At 37.8% G+C, this 18,067-nt stretch overlaps 1 protein-coding gene across 1 annotated transcript in view; it reads left to right on the top strand.

Moving 5' to 3' along the window:
- The window catches only part of EPB41L3 (erythrocyte membrane protein band 4.1 like 3), a 140,602-nt gene that overhangs the window by 82,496 nt on the left and 40,039 nt on the right, over window positions 1-18,067 (top strand). The window contains exons 4-6 of the mRNA XM_069468543.1: window positions 9,907-10,011; window positions 11,441-11,483; window positions 16,329-16,404. Of these exons, the coding sequence (XP_069324644.1) occupies window positions 9,907-10,011; window positions 11,441-11,483; window positions 16,329-16,404 (224 nt within the window). The remainder of the gene's footprint in view (window positions 1-9,906; window positions 10,012-11,440; window positions 11,484-16,328; window positions 16,405-18,067) is intronic.

The following is an 18,067-nucleotide window of genomic DNA, read 5'->3' as shown; positions in this document are numbered from 1 at the left end:
GCTGAGGCAGGAAGATCCTTGAGCCCAGGAGTTGGAGGCTACAGTGAGCTATGGTTGCACTACTGCACTCTAGCCTGGGCGACACAGTGAGACCCTTTCTCAAAAAAAAAAAAAAAAAAAAAAAATTAAAATATCACCACCATTTATTGTTTATGCTTTCTTTGAGTTAGACAACATGCTTTCCAGTGTTTTATCTTAATGCAACTATTCTATGAGTAAGTACCAATATTATTTCCATTTTATAATGAAAACAGTGAATGAAGCTCAGAGAGGTTAAATAACTTGTCTGACATCACAGAGCTAGTTAGTTGTAAAACTGGAGTCCAGCCTTGAGACTAATATACAACACTTAGAATAATGGGAAAGCAAACTTGAAATAGGTAGGAATGTCTATTTTAAAGGTATTTAAATAATACTAGACGAATTCTAATCTCTAGGTAATTTAATCATGGAAATAAATCACATGTGTTCAGTATTTTGTTTATAAACTTATCAAGACCTGAAAATAGTCCCATATTCCTATTTTAACAGAACGCTCCAGATTGTCCTTGCTAACTTGATTGAGAATGTGATAGAATAATTATTGATCGATTGATTAACGTTTGCAAGAAGTTATACCATTGTGGTTTTCTGAAGAGCTGATTACTCATGAATTTAAAGAAAGGGACTGACAATATATGTAACATCTAGAGAGAAGAAATGTGATCTCTGCCTGTCCTGTCGGCCCTCTGTGAATATGCTGTCTAGATCACATTTGAGATTAGTACATAGGCTGGAAGATCCCATTAAGTCCTGCCTCATGGGAGCGGATTCTGGCAGTGGTGATGTGGATAATGGACTTTCTACTGTGCTTATTGAACTTGGCGTTGCATGTACGCTGGAGACGGAAAGCCCATCCCGGCAGGAGATGCACCTGGGGCAGCCGGTTCTGTATCTTGCTTCTTAGGGCTGCCCACCTCTCTCTAAGGCTCTACGGACTCTTGTCACAGACCAGACACCATTGTCTTCTGTTCCTGCGTTTGACCACAGCCTCTTGGTATTTTCCAAGTATGGATTAAAACAAAAAAACAACAAAAGCCCCACCCATTCTGCACTTAAATGTCAGGGCAGACAGTATTAGAATGCTTTTCTATCAGGAATCCAATAGAGGTGGGGAAAAAAGCCCAGGAAAGATGATTTACACCGAGTACAGGTGTCTGATTTGGGCTCAAGCTCTGGCCTAGACAGTTTGGTGAGCTCTTCAGAGGCTCCCATATGGTGGGTAAGTGGGAGTGCGATCATCTAGAAGTAAAGAATTCCGAATAACCTTTGGATGTGAGGAAAATGGAAAAGCATTCAGGGAGGAAAAATGCAATTAGGGAAGGAAGCATGAAAAAAAAAAGATGGCATTTTGCCTCAAGATTAACTCAAAATAATGTGAGAAGAAATTGTTTCTTCAGACTCACGTCAGTAGCACTTCTTAGGCACATAGATTGAATGCCTGCTGTGTTCAGACACTGCATCGGGGCAGTTAAAAGAGTGAACAGTTTCCTGTCCTCAGGAAGCAGAAGTGCAAGTTCACTAAATACTACAATCATGGAAGAAAATAATTTTCAAAAAAAAGTCAGTGAATGGTCACTTTCAGGAAGATATGTGACAGAAAGAATGAAGTACTTGTGGTGTTGATACCCCCTTCAAACTTCATAATAGCAGAAATAAGGGTGCAAAAGCATCAGTTTTCTGGAAAGTTCTCAATATCATAGCTGTACATATTTTCTTGTATGAATATGTTTGGTTTAGGCCTAGCCAATATAGTAAGAGCCCCCCACCCCCGTTTTCCAGTGTGATTATGTAAAGAAATGCATACACCCATTCATAGACACACCATGCTCAAACTCAAAACTCCTGATTCAGGCCCCCCTCCCCACTCCCCAGCAGTAGGCACTGCTGATCAGCTCCAGCTCTCAGGCAAAACAACTTTCCTTCCTTATTTTCTTCATGATTGTGCAGCTTCAGATAGATAACTGTAACCCATCTTCTAAGGCCAAAAGATAATTTTTGAATTGACAAATTTCTCTAAATTCAGCTTTTCTGGAAGAGAGCTTTACTCAGGCTGATTCATAGCTTTGTGAGACTGAAGGGGAAAAAAAAAATTCCGTTGTAATCTTGTGCTGGGATTTAGTGCAATTTGCGTTTTCCTACTTTAGCACTCGTTGTCTTAAGCACAGATTGAGAAATGACTGCTAGGGACTCGGGCACAGAGGCAGTGCTCTTTCTGGAGAGCAGCCTTCCCTGGGTTTAATGTCAGGTGTTTGGGCTTGTTGGTAACCTCAGCCACCTGCTAGGGAAGATGCTAATGCTCCTGCTCTATCAGAAAAGGTGAAACCCAAAGCTTTATGAACCTACCTGGGGCCGTTCTTTAGTAATGTAGCAGGATCTTGAGTAAAAGTCTGTAGTTTAGCTATACAAAGGGAAAGTGTCTCCCCTTAAAAAAACAAAGCTCAACAAACTTCAAAACATTTCTACTATATATTTTATTGCTAGCTCGGACTGCAAGTCAGTATTTTGTGGGTTTTCCCCCCAGAGTTTAGTAATTTATTATTTCTCATTTGTGTCATTTTATTTCAGCATTTGGCTGGTTTATTATTTCTTGAGAACTTAAAGATTTTAAGCCTGTATGTCTATGTAAACCAATTCTATCATAAGGTACCTATAAGTGTTGGCACAAGACGCCTAAACAGAGACTGGATTGGGCCTAGACTAAATCTGGAAAAGTTATACATTTCCTCACAAAAAAGCAAAATTTCTCTAAAGTCCTCATATTTAAAAATTTCTAAGTTATAAACATCATTTCACTTAAACCGTACCTTTCAACCATGGCTGCATGAATTACCTGGGAATCTTTAAAAAATGCAGTTGCCTCGGGCCCATCTTCAGAAATTCCAATTTAATTGACCTGAGGTTGGAGCCTGGGCATTGGCGTGTTTTAAATGCTCCCAGGACCCACTGTTGAAAATCACTAGTGTAAAATATCGCTTCTGTGTCATTGGTTATAATATGGTAGTGAGAAAAATTTTATGTATAGTTTCAAGTTACTGTTTTAGTCTCTTAATGACATTTGACCAAATACTAGGCCCTATGAAAGATGAAATACAGGAGACATAATGCCACGGCAGATGTCCTTAGGGTCAGGGATAAAAGAGAAGTGGCCAGGGACGCAGCTGGGACATGAGGCAGGAGATGAGAAATGCTGCCATAAAGTGCCACAGTGTCCAAAGGAGAGAAAATCACATTTGGCTGGGGAGACAGGAAATGCTCTAAAGAAGTGGCACTAGAAGCATCTCTTGAAGGATGAGAAGGACTTAACAGGCAAGAGGCAAGGCAGAGCCTTTGGGGACACTGTGAGCATCATTGTGGGTAATGTCTGAGACGCACTGAAACATGTCAAACATGTTTAAGTCCATGAGCTCATCGTGGTGAATCATCACGTGAAACAACAAGATCTAATTGGTGACTTTTGGATGATTCTGGGGAACCAGCTCGTTATCTTGAAAATGGATAGAAAGAAGCAAGCATTTATCTTGAGTTTAATAATTAAACTGGGTCACTGGGTAAACAAATAATTCTGACAAATAGAAGTATCTCTTTATAAACATGCTCCAGTTAATAAATGAGGAAGGAGTGATTCGGGTTGGAATATCACCATTTTGCAACCTAGAATTAGCGGGTCCAGGGCAGTGGTCATCAGTGACTACTGGTATCACACGCGGTCACATTATGCCTGCTGATGAAATTACACAGCATCGCTTATGATAAACCACAATCTGACCAAGCTTCTAGACTTCACTACCAATTTACAGGATATTCAGGAGACTGAGGAAATGTGTTAAATTATACCATGAAGATGCAAACAGTGAAGTCTAGACTGAGGGAACTCTACAGGCAAATGACCTGGTTTCTTAGACAAATGAATTTCAAGGGGAAAACCAAGATAAGTTGGGAACTTGCAGATTAAGTTTTGATTCTCGTTTACTTTTAATAAAAATTGTAAGTTTTCATTTACTCATAAAAGTAAAATTATTGGAAGTTTTAAGTTTATTAACTTTTGTAAGCATTTAGTAAATATTAACAATTCAAAATAAGAGGTTATATACTTTTTTTCAGTATTCGTCTCTTTTTTTAATTAATAGACTTTTTTTTTTTTTTTTTAGCAGTTTTAGGTTTACAGAAAAACTGACCAGGAAGTCCACAATTCCCAGTTTCCCCTATTTTTAACATCTTACATTAGTGTGGCACATTTGTTACAGTTGATGAACCAATATTGACACGCTATTAACTAAAGTCCATAATTTACATTAGAGGTCATTCCTTGTGTTGTACATTCTATGGGTTTTGACGAATATATAATGTCATGTGCCCCCCATTACATTATTGTACAGAATTGTTTCACAGCCCTTACAATCTCCTGTGTTCCACCTGTTCACCTCTCACTCTGCCACCGACCTCCAGCCCCTGGCAACCGCTGGTGTTTTTACGGTCACCTTAGTTTTAGCTTTTCCTGAATGACGTATACAGTAGTGCCCCCTTAGCCACGGCCTTAGTTACTGCCACAGTTCAAGCGTAGGTGAGTATTGTACAATAAGATATTTTGAGGCCGGGCGCAGTGGCTCACGCCTGTAATCCTAGCACTCTGGGAGGCCGAGGTGGGCGGATCGTTTGAGCTCAGGAGTTCAAGACCAGCCTGAGCAAGAGCGAGACCCCATCTCTACTAAAAATAGAAAGAAATTATATGGACAGCTAAAAAATATATATATATAGAAAAAATTAGCCGGGCATGGTGGCACATGCCTGTAGTCCCAGCTACTCGGGAGGCTGAGGCAGGAGGATTGCGTGAGCCCAGGAGTTTGAGGTTGCTGTGAGCTAGGCTGACGCCACAGCACTCACTCTAGCCTGGGCAACAGAGTGAGACTCTGTCTCAAAAAAAAAAAAAAAAGATATTTTGAGAGAGAGAGAGAGAGACCATGTCCACGTGACTTTTATCACACTGTAATTGTTATGTATTGTGTTTTATTATTATTGTTATTAATCTCTTACTGTGCCTAATTTATAAATTAAAGTTTATTATAGGTATGTTTGCATAGGAAAAATGTAGTATCTATTGGGTTTGGTATGATCCTCAGTTTCAGGCATCCACTGGGGGTCTTGGAACGTATTAATATATTTCCCATGGATAAGGAGGGACGACTATAGTTGGAATCACACAGTATGTAGTGTTTTCAGACAGACTTATTTTGCTTAGCTATATGCATTTAAGGTTTTTAATGTCTTTTTGTGGCTTGATAACTCATTTCTTTCTATCAGTGAGCAATATTCCATTGTCTAGATGTACCATAGTTTGTGTCTTTATTCACCTACGGGAAGACTTCTTGGTTGCTTCCAAGTTTCGACAACTATGAATAATGCTGCTATAAGCATTTGTGTGCAAGTTTTTTATTGTTGTTGTTTTTTGAGACAGAGTCTCACTCTGTTGCCCTGAGTAGAGTGCCATGGCGTCAGCCTAGCTCACAGCAACCTCAAACTTCTGGGCTCAAGCGAGTCTTCTGCCTCAGCCTCCCGAGTAGCTGGGACTACAGGCACATGCTACAACACTTGGCTAATTTTTCTATTTTTAGTAGAGACAGGGTCTCGCTCTTGCTTCAGCTGGTCTCAAACTCCTGAGCTCAAGTAGTCCTCCCTCCTTGGCCTCCCAGAGTGCTAGGATTACAGGTGTGAGCCACCACGCCCAGCCAGTGTGCAAGTTTTTGAGTAGACATGAGTTTTCAACTTATTTGGGTAAATACCAAGGAGCATGATTGCTGAATCATATGATAGGAGTATGTTTAGTTTTATAAGAAACCACCACACTGTCTCCCGAAGTGGCTGTACCGTTCTGCATTCCTACCAGCAATGACTGGGAGTTCCTGTTGTTCCATATCTTCACCAGCATTTAGTGTTGTCAGTGTTTTGGATTTTAGCTATTCTAGTAGATGTGAGCTATTCTAGTGAGATGGTATCTCACTGTTTTAATTTGCAGCTCCTTATGACATGTGATGTGGAGCATCTTTTCATATGCTTATTTGCCATCAGTATATCTTCTTTGGGAAGATGTCAGTTCAGAAATTCTGCCCACTTTTTAATTGTGGTATTTTATTATTGTTGAGTTTTAAGAGTTCTTAGTATATCTTGGGTACCAGTTCTCCATCAGATGTATATTTTGCCAGTATTTTCTCCCAGTTTCTAGCTTGTCTTTTCATTCTCTTTACGTTCTCTTTTGCCAAACTTCTCCTAACACTCAACAATTTTATGAATCAATTTGGAAATTTTTTAAAGAAAAAATTTAAATAATTAAGAATGAAACTTACTTAAATCTCTTGGGGATGTGCCATTCTCAGGTCATTTCATTTAAAGCCTTCACAGCTGTTGGGCTGTAATATTCCTGTTTACTCTCTCAGAAACAAAAATGCAATTTTCCAGTGGAAATTTCAGGAAGAAGGCAGGTCGCCTTTGGTTTGTTACTCTAGGAAAGTAAAATCAACTTTCCTAGCGTAACAGTATTTCCTAGTGAAACAGGATACGTGAACTGTGAATACCTTTGAGTCAGAGATGACTTATCTCAGGAAGAACTACAGCAAGACTAAATACTACTGGTTTTCTCTGATTAGGTAAATTAGCCATTAGTTTAGATTACTACCTCTGTCAGGTTTTTAAAAAATTTACTCAATTCTTGACTCATAGTGGCTACATCTAACCACACCCCATGACTGTAGGTACCTAGATTTGATCACTTAATGAACATGTCTTTGGGAACCATAATAGTTAATACAGTTTCTCCAAAATTTCCATTCTAATAGTTGAGCTTTATTCCTATGTTAGATGTTCTTACCTACCGATACATGCAGATGTCAACAAGTAGAAACAGTTGACTTGAACAAAGTTGAATAATGAATGTGTTAGAACAAAAAAATCATCTGAGTTAAAAGAATCAAGAGTGTTTTAGAGTTGGGAGAGATTGCAGAGGGGATCCAGTCCAGGGCTAGAAAATAGTCATGTCAATGTCCCAACTCCATCCATTGGCAGCATCTCTCTCTCTCTCATGGCAATGGGATCTGGCACGTGGGAGAGAGTACTTCAGTCCATCAGTAGTAATAGTTTGCCCTAAGCAAAGGGCGGCCCAGTTACGGCCTCAAGCTTGTAATCACCGTGCTCAGTAGTTTGGCATCCTCACTCAAGGATGAGACATTGGAGGTGCAAATAATTTAAAAGCCTTTTCCAGAGTTGCCCACTTAGCTGGTGGCTGGGCTGACAGGTCGGAATTTCATTGTTTCCATTACATATAAACATCTACAGTTGCTTCTGGACAACTGGTCTCAGTTCTTAGGGCCAGAAAAAAAAAAATCTGTAGTATGGACCACTATATCTTAAAAACAAGTATTTAAAATATTCAGTAAGAAAAGATCTGGTCTACTCAAGAGAAAGATAGATGTCATTAATAGAAATCAAATTGCGAGAAGCCGTAAACGCGGGAGCCAGTTAGCATAACAGTTTGTGCTTGAACTAATCCACGCCACCTATTGGGCCCACAGAAGAACACAGCAGCCAGGAGACAGTTGTTTGAAACAGAGACCAGTCCGGGCTGCAGCCTGTTCAGGAAGGATCCCCCATTGAGGGCTGCTGTGGTCTGTTGGATCAGAAAATATGAGAAGCACAGAGTCAAGCAAAACCTTGTCGAGAAAAGTTTTTGTATTTGCGTTTGTTTGTTTGTTTTTTATTTATTCATCGAGAAAGTATTTGGCCAGACACTGATGTGTATTTTTGTGTGTTATGTGGTCTAACAAAAGTTATTAGGTAATAAGCAGGTAATTGATATTCTAAAGAAAAGATCAGGACTGGCTAATTATCAAGCTGCTTCATTGTGCCACCAGGAGTTGACTCTACGTTAGTTATTCTGCCATTTGTCAGCCACCAGGCTATAATAATAGCTGACATTTATGGAGTATTTGATATGTGCCTCCACTGGACCACATTTGAACACATTATTTTATTTTAATGTCACCTATTCCAGAGAAGTAGGGTAGTTTCATACCCATTTTACAGAGGGAAAGAGCAGAGGTTCACATAGTTGCAAGGGACATAGTGGAACTTCAAACCCAGGTTTATCTGATTCTAAAGCCACTGCCCAGGGTCATTGCATAAGACTGCCACTCTCATTCACAGTAGAGCCGTCTGAAGAAACCAGGTTTTTATGAAAAATTTTATAATTTTCAAAGAGTTATTCAGAAATGATATGCTGTTATTTATAAATAAAAGATTTAGGCTGGCCACGGTGGCACACACCTGTAATCCTAGCACCCTGGGAGGCCGATGAGGGAGATTGCTTGAGGTCAGATGCTCCAGACCAGCCTGCGCAAGAGCAAGACCCCGTCTCTACTAAAAATAGAAAAAATTAGCCAGACATGGTAATGCAAGCCTGTAGTCCCAGCTACTGAGGAGCCTGAGGCAAGAGGATTGCTTGAGCCCAGGAGCTGGAGGTTGCAGTGAGTTATGATGACGCCACTGCACTCTAGCCGGGGCAATGGAGAGAGGCTCTGTCTCCAAAAAAAAAAAAAAAAAAAAGATTTAAACCAGTAAGCAGGCATTTCATTGTTGTAATATTTATTCATAGCCAATAAGCAATGTTATTATGTAGTTTTACTAACAAATAATTTATTTTCATCCTTTATGGAACTGTTTTTTCCAAATACATCATTGATTATTTAGCTAGCTACAATTTAGACTTGACTTTCCTATCATAAATTTACCTTTTTTCCTAAACAGTCATGCTTGAGGGGACTAATTGCTTTCAACATAATTATGGCTGCACCGTAACGCACCACTAACGGGTCTTTTGAATGCCTATGATTTTGGCATGGACATAGTTTATCAATTTTCATATTTCTCATTGTTGCTATATTAAATCCTAAGGACAAATATGCTTAATGTGTTAGATGTAAAATAAATATTAGTACCATACAAACAAAAAGTAGTTTAGCTTATTTGTTGCCAGTTAATTCCTCACAAACTGCAAAGCTTTGTTTAAAGACCCTTGGAAGGATTAGGTGAAAAAATGATAATGTCGCACGATAAATTAGCTGGTGAATTTTCTTTCCCCAAATAACCACCTTTTTCCTTTCTCCACGTTCCTGCTTAATGGTCAAAAATATAGCACATATATCTATATCTTATATTTATATATGATAACTAAAATCCTTAAAGTTAATATTTGTATTATGTTTAATAAGGATTTGCTCGAAAATAAACTGAAAAATTTCTTGCTACAAAACTGAAATTGTGGCAAAAAGACAAAACAAATAAACTAATGAAGTTAGTTTAATGGATTTTAGAAAGTGATCCTTAGAATTTCTTAGTAAGGAATTGGAATAGAAAGTTTTAAGTGAGATTCTACCTGAGACAAGGACAGGGTTCGTTCTTCTCAGGCTCAGGATTTTATAACGTGGAGAACTGAGTTAGGGCACCATGAAACACGGCGCTGTGGATCCTTTACTCTCCCTGGCACTGTCAGCATTTTCATACTTCACACAATATTTGATGCTTCTATGCACCACATTATTTTCCCCAGCTGCTTCTGTTTAGAAATCATCTACCAGTGCCCTGAACATACTCAGTGGCACTGTTAATATTTTGTTTCTGTCTGTTTATTTCTAGGGGTGGGCTTTTGTAGGTTGAGGTCCATTTTTTTTTAGTCTTTTTGCTGGTTAAACGGAAGATGGCAAAGTGATCACACTTGTCAGTTACAGCAAGGAGTGCTGTAAATTTTACCCAGTTTTATTTATGGCAGTTGGGAGAACGTTTTTTATGTGTTGACCTGTTTTTCTGTTCTGTTTTCCACAGAAACGCTCCAGAGGGCAAGTGCTGTTTGATAAAGTGTGCGAACACTTGAACTTGCTAGAAAAAGACTACTTCGGGCTTACATATCGAGATGCTGAAAACCAGAAGGTGAGAGATCAAAAGCAACACAAAATACAATGGTATGAACTGCTCATTACTGGGAACTAACGCCGAAGAGGAGAGTCATTTTCTCCTCCTCTCTTCACACACCCACATTTACTACCCTGAGTCCCTAAGAACTGTTAATCACCTATTTCTTCATGAATCACCTATTTCTTCATGAAGCAAATCATGGACAACTTCCTTTAATCTCGAATATTCCAGAAACAATAAGTGAGCTCTTCTGTTTTTCCAGTTAGAGTTATTTGTGGTTCCAGGACAGCATTTTATATGGTGCTTTTTTTTTTTTTTTTTTTTTTTTGGTATAGTATATTTCAGTAGATTATTTGAACCAATGAACATCATGTTCATGCCTCAAAATTCTATGAAGATGTTACGGTTGTAACAAACGGTCAGGGCAGTTGACTGCTGATGCTGCTGACATTCTGAATTCATCTTAACGTTTTCATATTCGTACTGAGTCAGAATACGAAATGTGTCCTTTGCTGCCCTGATACTTGTCTAATGCACTCAACAGACATTTTATGTTTAATGCAGTACCTCTGTAGACTCTTAACCTGAGAGATGCAGTCTGTTCGGGACTGTACCTCACTAATCCCCACAACCACTTGAGAAATACAGAAGAGGAAATTGTTTCCCTTGTATTGGTGCTGGAAGCTGAGTCACAGATATTTTGCTCGTAGATGTTACTTGTTTTGGTGTTGTGCCATGAGGCATACGTAATTCCTACCAAATTCACCAGACACTGTCTAACTTCATTATTAAACATCTGATTTTTTTCAGATGAGGAAAAATGGAAATCACAAGTATTCATTCATCTGGGAAATTTTCTCAGTAGATGTGATCTATAATCACAGAAATCACTAATGTGGAACTGAATGGAACCTGCAGCCTTTGGGCCACATGTGGCCTTCCGGGTCCTTGAGTGCACCCTTTTGACCAAATCCAAACTTCACAGAACAAATCCCTTTAGGATTCAGCCCAGGGGCCACACTTGGGGATCTGGACGCCACGTGTGGCCTTGAGGCCACAGGTTCCTCACTCCTGGAGGACGTCAGTGTGTCAAGTTGTGTGTATCTTTAATTTATTCTAGTAACTTGGTTGAACATAGAATCTTCTGCCAGTTTTTCTCCTCTGTTTCTGTGCTCACTTGAATCCCTGAAGGAAATGGTGGTTAAATTTTTTTTTTTTTCTTGTCAAGCACAAACTGTGCACATACACGTTTTCTCATTAGAGCAGCGCCTGGGCCTCAGAGGCTTGGCAGGGGGGTGCCAGGTGTGGGGGACGGACCACAGTGAGGAGAGCCTTCCCACGACCACGCACTCTCCACTATGTATTGAGGGCACGTCGGTCCCTATCAACATTCAGGCATTTTTATTCTTCTCTGATTCAAATTCAAAATGTCATTTCCTTTCAGAACTGGTTGGACCCTGCTAAAGAAATAAAAAAACAGATCCGAAGTAAGTTCATTTGGATTATTTTATGTGATAATGTGAAGATTTTTAGAGAACGAGGTTGTCTGAATTGGTAGCCCATACCCAAGTGGCCAGTGTAAATATAAAGTTTTTTTTAATCACAAATTCAATCTGGTAGGTTGGTGTGGTTCAGATAGCACCCTTGTTTAATCATCGCAACCTTGGAGTTAAAATGACTATAACACTTGTTATTCTTCACCTGCCTGTACATAGATGTGAAATATATGATTTGACCAACTGATGTTCCATTTGGCAATTAACCATTTAAAAGTTCCAAATTTAATTATTAATGTTATGTTAAGCCTAATTATTTTTTGCATATTCAGATTAGCAAAGATTTTAAAAGTTTAATAATAAACTATGGCAACTACATATCCGATTGGTATAAGAATAAGTTGGTGCAACCCTTGATGAGGGCAATTTGTCAATATTTATCAAAATTTACGATATGCTTGTTTTTTGACCCTTCATTTTACTGATAGAAATTTGTTCAGCATAGGTATTAGAGAGGAAAATGTGCATGTGGACAGGCACGTGGAAGTTCATTATAATACTGTTTGCAATAGCAGAAAACTAGAAGCAACTTAAATGTCCATTTACAAAGAAATGATTAAATTAATCATGGAATAGCCATATAAATATGTTCTAGCTCTCATTAGTGAAAATCAGGTTGCAGAATAATATCTGTAACATTCTCATTTGTTTTTAAAAAGTTATATATATAGATGCATGGAAAACTTTTGAAAGACATGAAAGATATTAACAGTAATTATTCCAGAAGTAGCATGCAGTGTAGGGGATTGAGAAAGAGGAGTTTTTTTAGTTTTATTTTTTACCCTTCACCTAGCTCCTATTTTTGCCACAAACATGTATGATCTTTATAATTTTAAATAGCCAGTTAATTTTTAATTCATATTTTTATCAGTAAAATCTAAATTAACCTGGACAACTAATTCTAACTAAAGAATAAATTTAAGACTAGTTTATTAATAAAAACATCATTCCCATTTCAGTAAGTAAAAGTTTTCAGCTATTTACTATTAAAAGAGAAAGCAAATACTTCTTAATGCCTTTGAACGTCCTGAGATATCAAAATACTCCAAGTATTAATAAAACATAATTAAGAGTGAGCATTTTGAAATGCTTTATTTAATAGATAATATCACAAAAGGAAAAAAATAGTAACTGTACTTCTAGATATTAGAGTCTGCTGATTAATTATACAATTAAAATATCTTTACCATATTTTTGAGAGAAATTTGATGTATCCACTAGCCAGAAACTTGATAGTGAATTAGTTTGATAGAATAGTTTAATCAAGATTGAAATCATGGATAACTACAGTTGTGTTAAATAGGTGAAAACACTACACTTTTTTTTATTCTGAGGAGTCCTAATAAAAAATTTAGGATGATGAATATATTCCAAAGATTTTTATAGAGGTACTAAAAACAGACATGCTAAATATATATCATTATATTTTGTGTGCATGAAGTCCTCTGTAGTCATCTAATTAAGGGAATGCTGAGCTGATTAATAATTGCAAAGCATTTTGGAAATACATAAAATGTTCAAGAATAAGTCATAATACTGTTACAAGAAACTCTGTATAAACTAATTTTCTGTTCTATTGTTAATAGAATTCTTTTCTTAACTTCCAATTTATGCTGTCTTCTACTTTCCTTTCAAAGACAAGAACACTAAAGGGACAGTCAAAACAAGAGATTTAAAGGATTTTTTTCATCATGCAGTTTAGACAATGTGGCTGTGACATTAAAAAAACTGACAATCTGGCTGATAAAGGAGGAGACAAAATCAGAATTTTTTTTAAAAATAAAGTTCGGTATTTTTATCTGTATTCCCTGTTGTTTCCCATCCACTAAAATACCCTCTTTCTATAAAATTTGCATTCTACTGAAGCAGAGAAGTATTATTACATCTAATGTAATTATTGTACCATTACCTCCTCTTCCTAAATATAGATGACAAAAGGATGTTTCTGTCCTTTTTATGCTGTAGGTTCACAGTATGCCTCTAGAATGATATCTTTAATACATTGGAGATCAAGCTGATAAAGATTTTAAGTTACAAATTTATGATAAATAGAAAATTCTGAAACTGAAGAGTTCTTACAAAAAAATTCTTATTCTAGTCATCTTTTCTGCATGGTGGATCTTAAAATTCCTACATATACCATATTTTGTGATTATAGTATATTTATGACATAGTAACAGTAATTTTATGATGTAGAGATAGGATATATCATAATTTTATGATACAAATACAGTATATTTAGAAATTTTAATATTTGGCAGGCAGAGAAGACTAAAATTGGAAATTTTTCATAAGAATGAATTCTCTTCAGTGTTATAATTTTCTATTTATCATAAATTTGTGATTTTAAAATCCTACATCAGCATTATAGAAGTAGTCATTTTAATGTGTTCAAACTGTTTTGTTTCCTCTTTCTAACCAGAGCTATCATTTGAGCAGCTCCAGGGTTGCATAAGCATTTCCTTCCCAGTAGATTGGTTTCTGCCATGTTCTTTACAGGAATATGTATTTGAGCTTTAATCTGCCTTTCTCGTTAATGTCAAGTTCTATGCCTCATTTAACTGGATTTTTTTTCTTGATTGGAATGTAGATTGTCATTTCTGTAAACCTTCCCATTGTTTCAAAATAATGTCCTGAAAGATATTGTAGTTATTTGGGTTACAACCTTAGGACAGTGGATGCCTTAGTAGTAGTGATTTTCAAAGTGATTGTATAGCCCACTTGTGTCAGAACCACAAGGAAGCGTATGAAAACCATAAGTTCCTAGTCCGTATTCCAGATCTCTGGAATAAAAGTCTCTGGTGTGGTGCCTGGGAATTGGCACTTTTAACAAGCACCTCAGGCACTTCTTAGGCTCACTGTGTTTTGAAACTTACTTTCCTAGAATGAGGATTTTTGCATTGAAATGTTTTTGCTGTTCTTTTATTACTTACTAGTTTCCAACGTAAAATGTTCACCCCAAATTTATTATAAAATTGTTTAATTACATTGCTAAACTATTCATTGGATTGAAGGCCTACTTTGAAATGGATAAAAGTTATAAAAGAGCAATAAATCCATTTCCCATAACTAATCCATTAGTTTTAATTTCACTTGCTTGGAGGAAAGCCAGCTGTCATTATGAACCTCACTATTGGCAAGCATTGAAGGGATCTATTTTAGTAGCAAGTGAGTAGGAATCAATAGGAAAGTAAAACCAAATCAGGCTATTTTTGGAATAACAAAAGGACTTTTTTGAGAACAGTGGGAAAAGTAGTCACTAGAAATATATTTGATTGACAGACATATTTTGAATGGCTTTAAAAATGTATTGAGCACCCAATAATACCTGGTCCAATGCTAAATTCTTTATAGGGCACCTCAGGTTCCCTGCCATGTAGAATCTTAAGTGTGATGTAAATGGTAGTGTCAAGAATAAACTAGAATTAATAAATGGATCTATGCCGTTTATGACAGAACGTAGGAAACCGATGAAGCTAAGTATTGCCACGTATGCAAGAGAACAGTGCCAAGAAAGGGGCTAAGAGATACGATACTGTACCTTTCTTCCGAGTGTTTGGGCAGGGCTCGTGGAGAAATTGGAGTTTCCAGAAGTCATTTAGTGGGGAGAAGGAGTGTCTGCATAAGGGCTGGACTGTGAGAATGATGGGTAAGAGCCAGCCGTGGCCACTGGGTAAGGTGGGGATGAAAGGCTTCCCAGGAGGAATTCTTCAGTGGTCCATTCAGAACATAAGCAGGGCCTAGGCCGCAATACTTTCAGTGTGCTTATTAGAGAGAACAGATGGAAACAGTGCCACAGAGAAGCAATACCCAGACTCGGGTAAACTACTGCATTTAAAGGCTAAAAGAAAAGAACAAAATGAATGTAAGTTAAGGGAATGATCACAGAGTGAGTAAATGTAGAAAAAAAGAAAAGCGTTTTTTTTCACATTTGTATTGATAAACTATATACAGTAAGAGACAGTATCAATGAAATGTGGAGCTTAGTAAGGCTTAATAACGTTTCAAGGATATGTGTTAAACAGAATAGGAACCTGTGAGCTAACTTCTGGTTGACCCTTTTCACTGTTGGAGAGGTCGTAAATAGATGCCGCAGGATAAAGACAGCAAAGTGCAAGAGGAGGCATCTAAGTCATAGGATAGGGAGGTGTAGAATTTGCTAATGCACAGCAAATGCAGTCAAGTATCTATTTCATCCAAACTTTTCCTGAGCAAGAAAAGAATTTTCAACAGCCGGCAGAGTAGCCAATTCACTAAAGCAGCATTCACTATGACAAACCTTTCCCATAAAATAAACACATGCTGAGTAGCCCCTTGACATTTATCATAATTGAATTTGACCTGTAATAACAAAACAGAGAGGACAAAGGAAATGGGAATTATGCTTGTAGTGTCGGTATGTGAGCTATCCAGAAATTCACAGCAATAAACCCATTCAGTTCCAGACTTATCTGATGGAAGATCATCCGTTATCTATCACTTTTTTTCCTTCTTCCAAAAGCTTACCTCTGATTCTGAGAACAGGAGGAAGTTTGGTCAATTTCCTTGCCAGTTAGAAGTGTCAGTGAAGGATTCGATTGAGGAGAAGATTAGAAATTAGATGAGGTTTCAGACTTGTCTGTGGATTTCATATAACTGAGACTTCTCAGTTTTCCATTAATGATCAAAAGTTGCCTGGTGTTAACGCTTGGAGTTAAGGCAGTTCTGGCTGTCAATTAGAATCATAACTAAGAGGAGATTTTCTAAGAGTTTATTCCTTTTTTTCCATCCTTGCAGGTGGTGCTTGGCACTTTTCATTTAATGTGAAATTTTATCCACCAGACCCCGCCCAGCTATCTGAAGATATCACCAGGTATTTGAAAGTTGGTTATGGAAAAGGAGAAATATTGTGAGAGTTGTACTTCTCTTAAATGCTCCAGAGAAGAGCACGCTTACATCTGGTAGCCTTGTAATCATCCACGCTCAAATGGCAAACAAAAGGCAACTGAATGAGAGCAAACATCTGATGAGAAGATTTGCCAAATCGTATCTTTTCACAGTTGAATCTTTGGTGCCAGGCTGATATTTCCCTCTGCCTGACCCTGGTGGGAAAACATGCAGAATTGAGATACTGTCATCCACCCACCATAGTCAAATTGGATGGGATTCAGCTTTAAATGATATAGCAATCCTTAGTGCTCCTGCTCTAAAACTTAGAGTAAAAATGTCTTTGGATGCTTATGCTTTGTATCACACACACACACACACACACAGATACACATATAAACTTAAGAATTTACTTTCTATGCCCTATTAGGAAAATGATTCGTTTGTTTTCCAGAAAGAAAATATTAAGAGAGGAATCTAACATAAAAATATTCCAGCTTGGTGACTGAGCTTTGAGTGTGAAAAGAAATCCCTTTATAAAGCTGTTGTGGATGTCTTTGTCTGTTTGGGGTACTATAACAAAATAACATAGACTGAGTGGTTTCTAAACAATAGAAATTTACTTCCCATAGTTCTGGAGGCTGGAAGTTTGAGATCAGAATGCCAGCATGGTCACATTCTGGCAAGGATCTACTTCCGGGTTGCAGACTGCTGACTTCCTGTATCCTCACAGGTTGGAAGGGCGGAAGAAGTCTCTCTTGTGCCTTTTTTATAAGGGCCCTAATCCCATTAGGGCTCCACCCTCATGCCCTAATCACCTCCCAAAGTCCCTCCACCTCCTAATCCCATCACCTTGGGGATAGAATTTCAACAGTATCAGTGGGGGTGGGGCAGAAATATTCGGTCCATTGCTCTTGGTTTGCCTCTTCCTTCTAGGCTTCTCTGCATGCCACTCTGGAAGCCCTGACTCTCTTGCTCCTTTTGATAGTAAGTTTATGACCAAAGTGATTTTTCCCATGTGTATGGAATTTTCTGTATGAGCTTGATAATTTTTTTGGAGGGCTTTTCAGGAAAGGGAAGTTACTCAAAACAGCTTCAACCACTTGCTACAATTAAAAAAATAATTCCAGGCTAGACGCCATAGCTCAGGCCTGTAATCCCAGAACTTTGGGAGGCTGAGGTGGGAGGATCACTTGAAGCCAAGAGTTCAAGACCAGCCTGGGCAACATAGCAAGACCCTACAAAAAAATTTTTTTAATTAGTCAGGCATGGTGTCTTACTGAGTAGCTGTAGTCCCAGCTACTCGGGAGACCGAGGCCCAAGGAGGAAAGATCCCTTGAGTGCAGTTCGAGGTGCCAGTAAGCTATAATTGCTCCACTGCACTCCAGCCTGGGTGACAGACCAAGACCCCGTCTCAAAAAAAATTTTAAATTAAAATGATAAAAATAGTTTTACGAGACTTATAGGAGAAGGGTAAAAAATAGTTCTGGAGGATTTTATAAATATTTGCATTAAATCAGAGAAATTACAATTTCTTATTGAAAGATACTTTTTAGTCAATATTGAGAAACTTTAATTATGGCTAATTTGTGGTTATAGAGCCAATATATATACCTGAATTTAAAAATTTAATGCATGGTTTCTTTCTG

Source organism: Eulemur rufifrons, chromosome 5, assembly GCF_041146395.1.
Source record: "Eulemur rufifrons isolate Redbay chromosome 5, OSU_ERuf_1, whole genome shotgun sequence".
NCBI lineage: Eukaryota > Metazoa > Chordata > Mammalia > Primates > Lemuridae > Eulemur > Eulemur rufifrons.
This window is presented reverse-complemented; position numbering and strand designations above follow the sequence as displayed.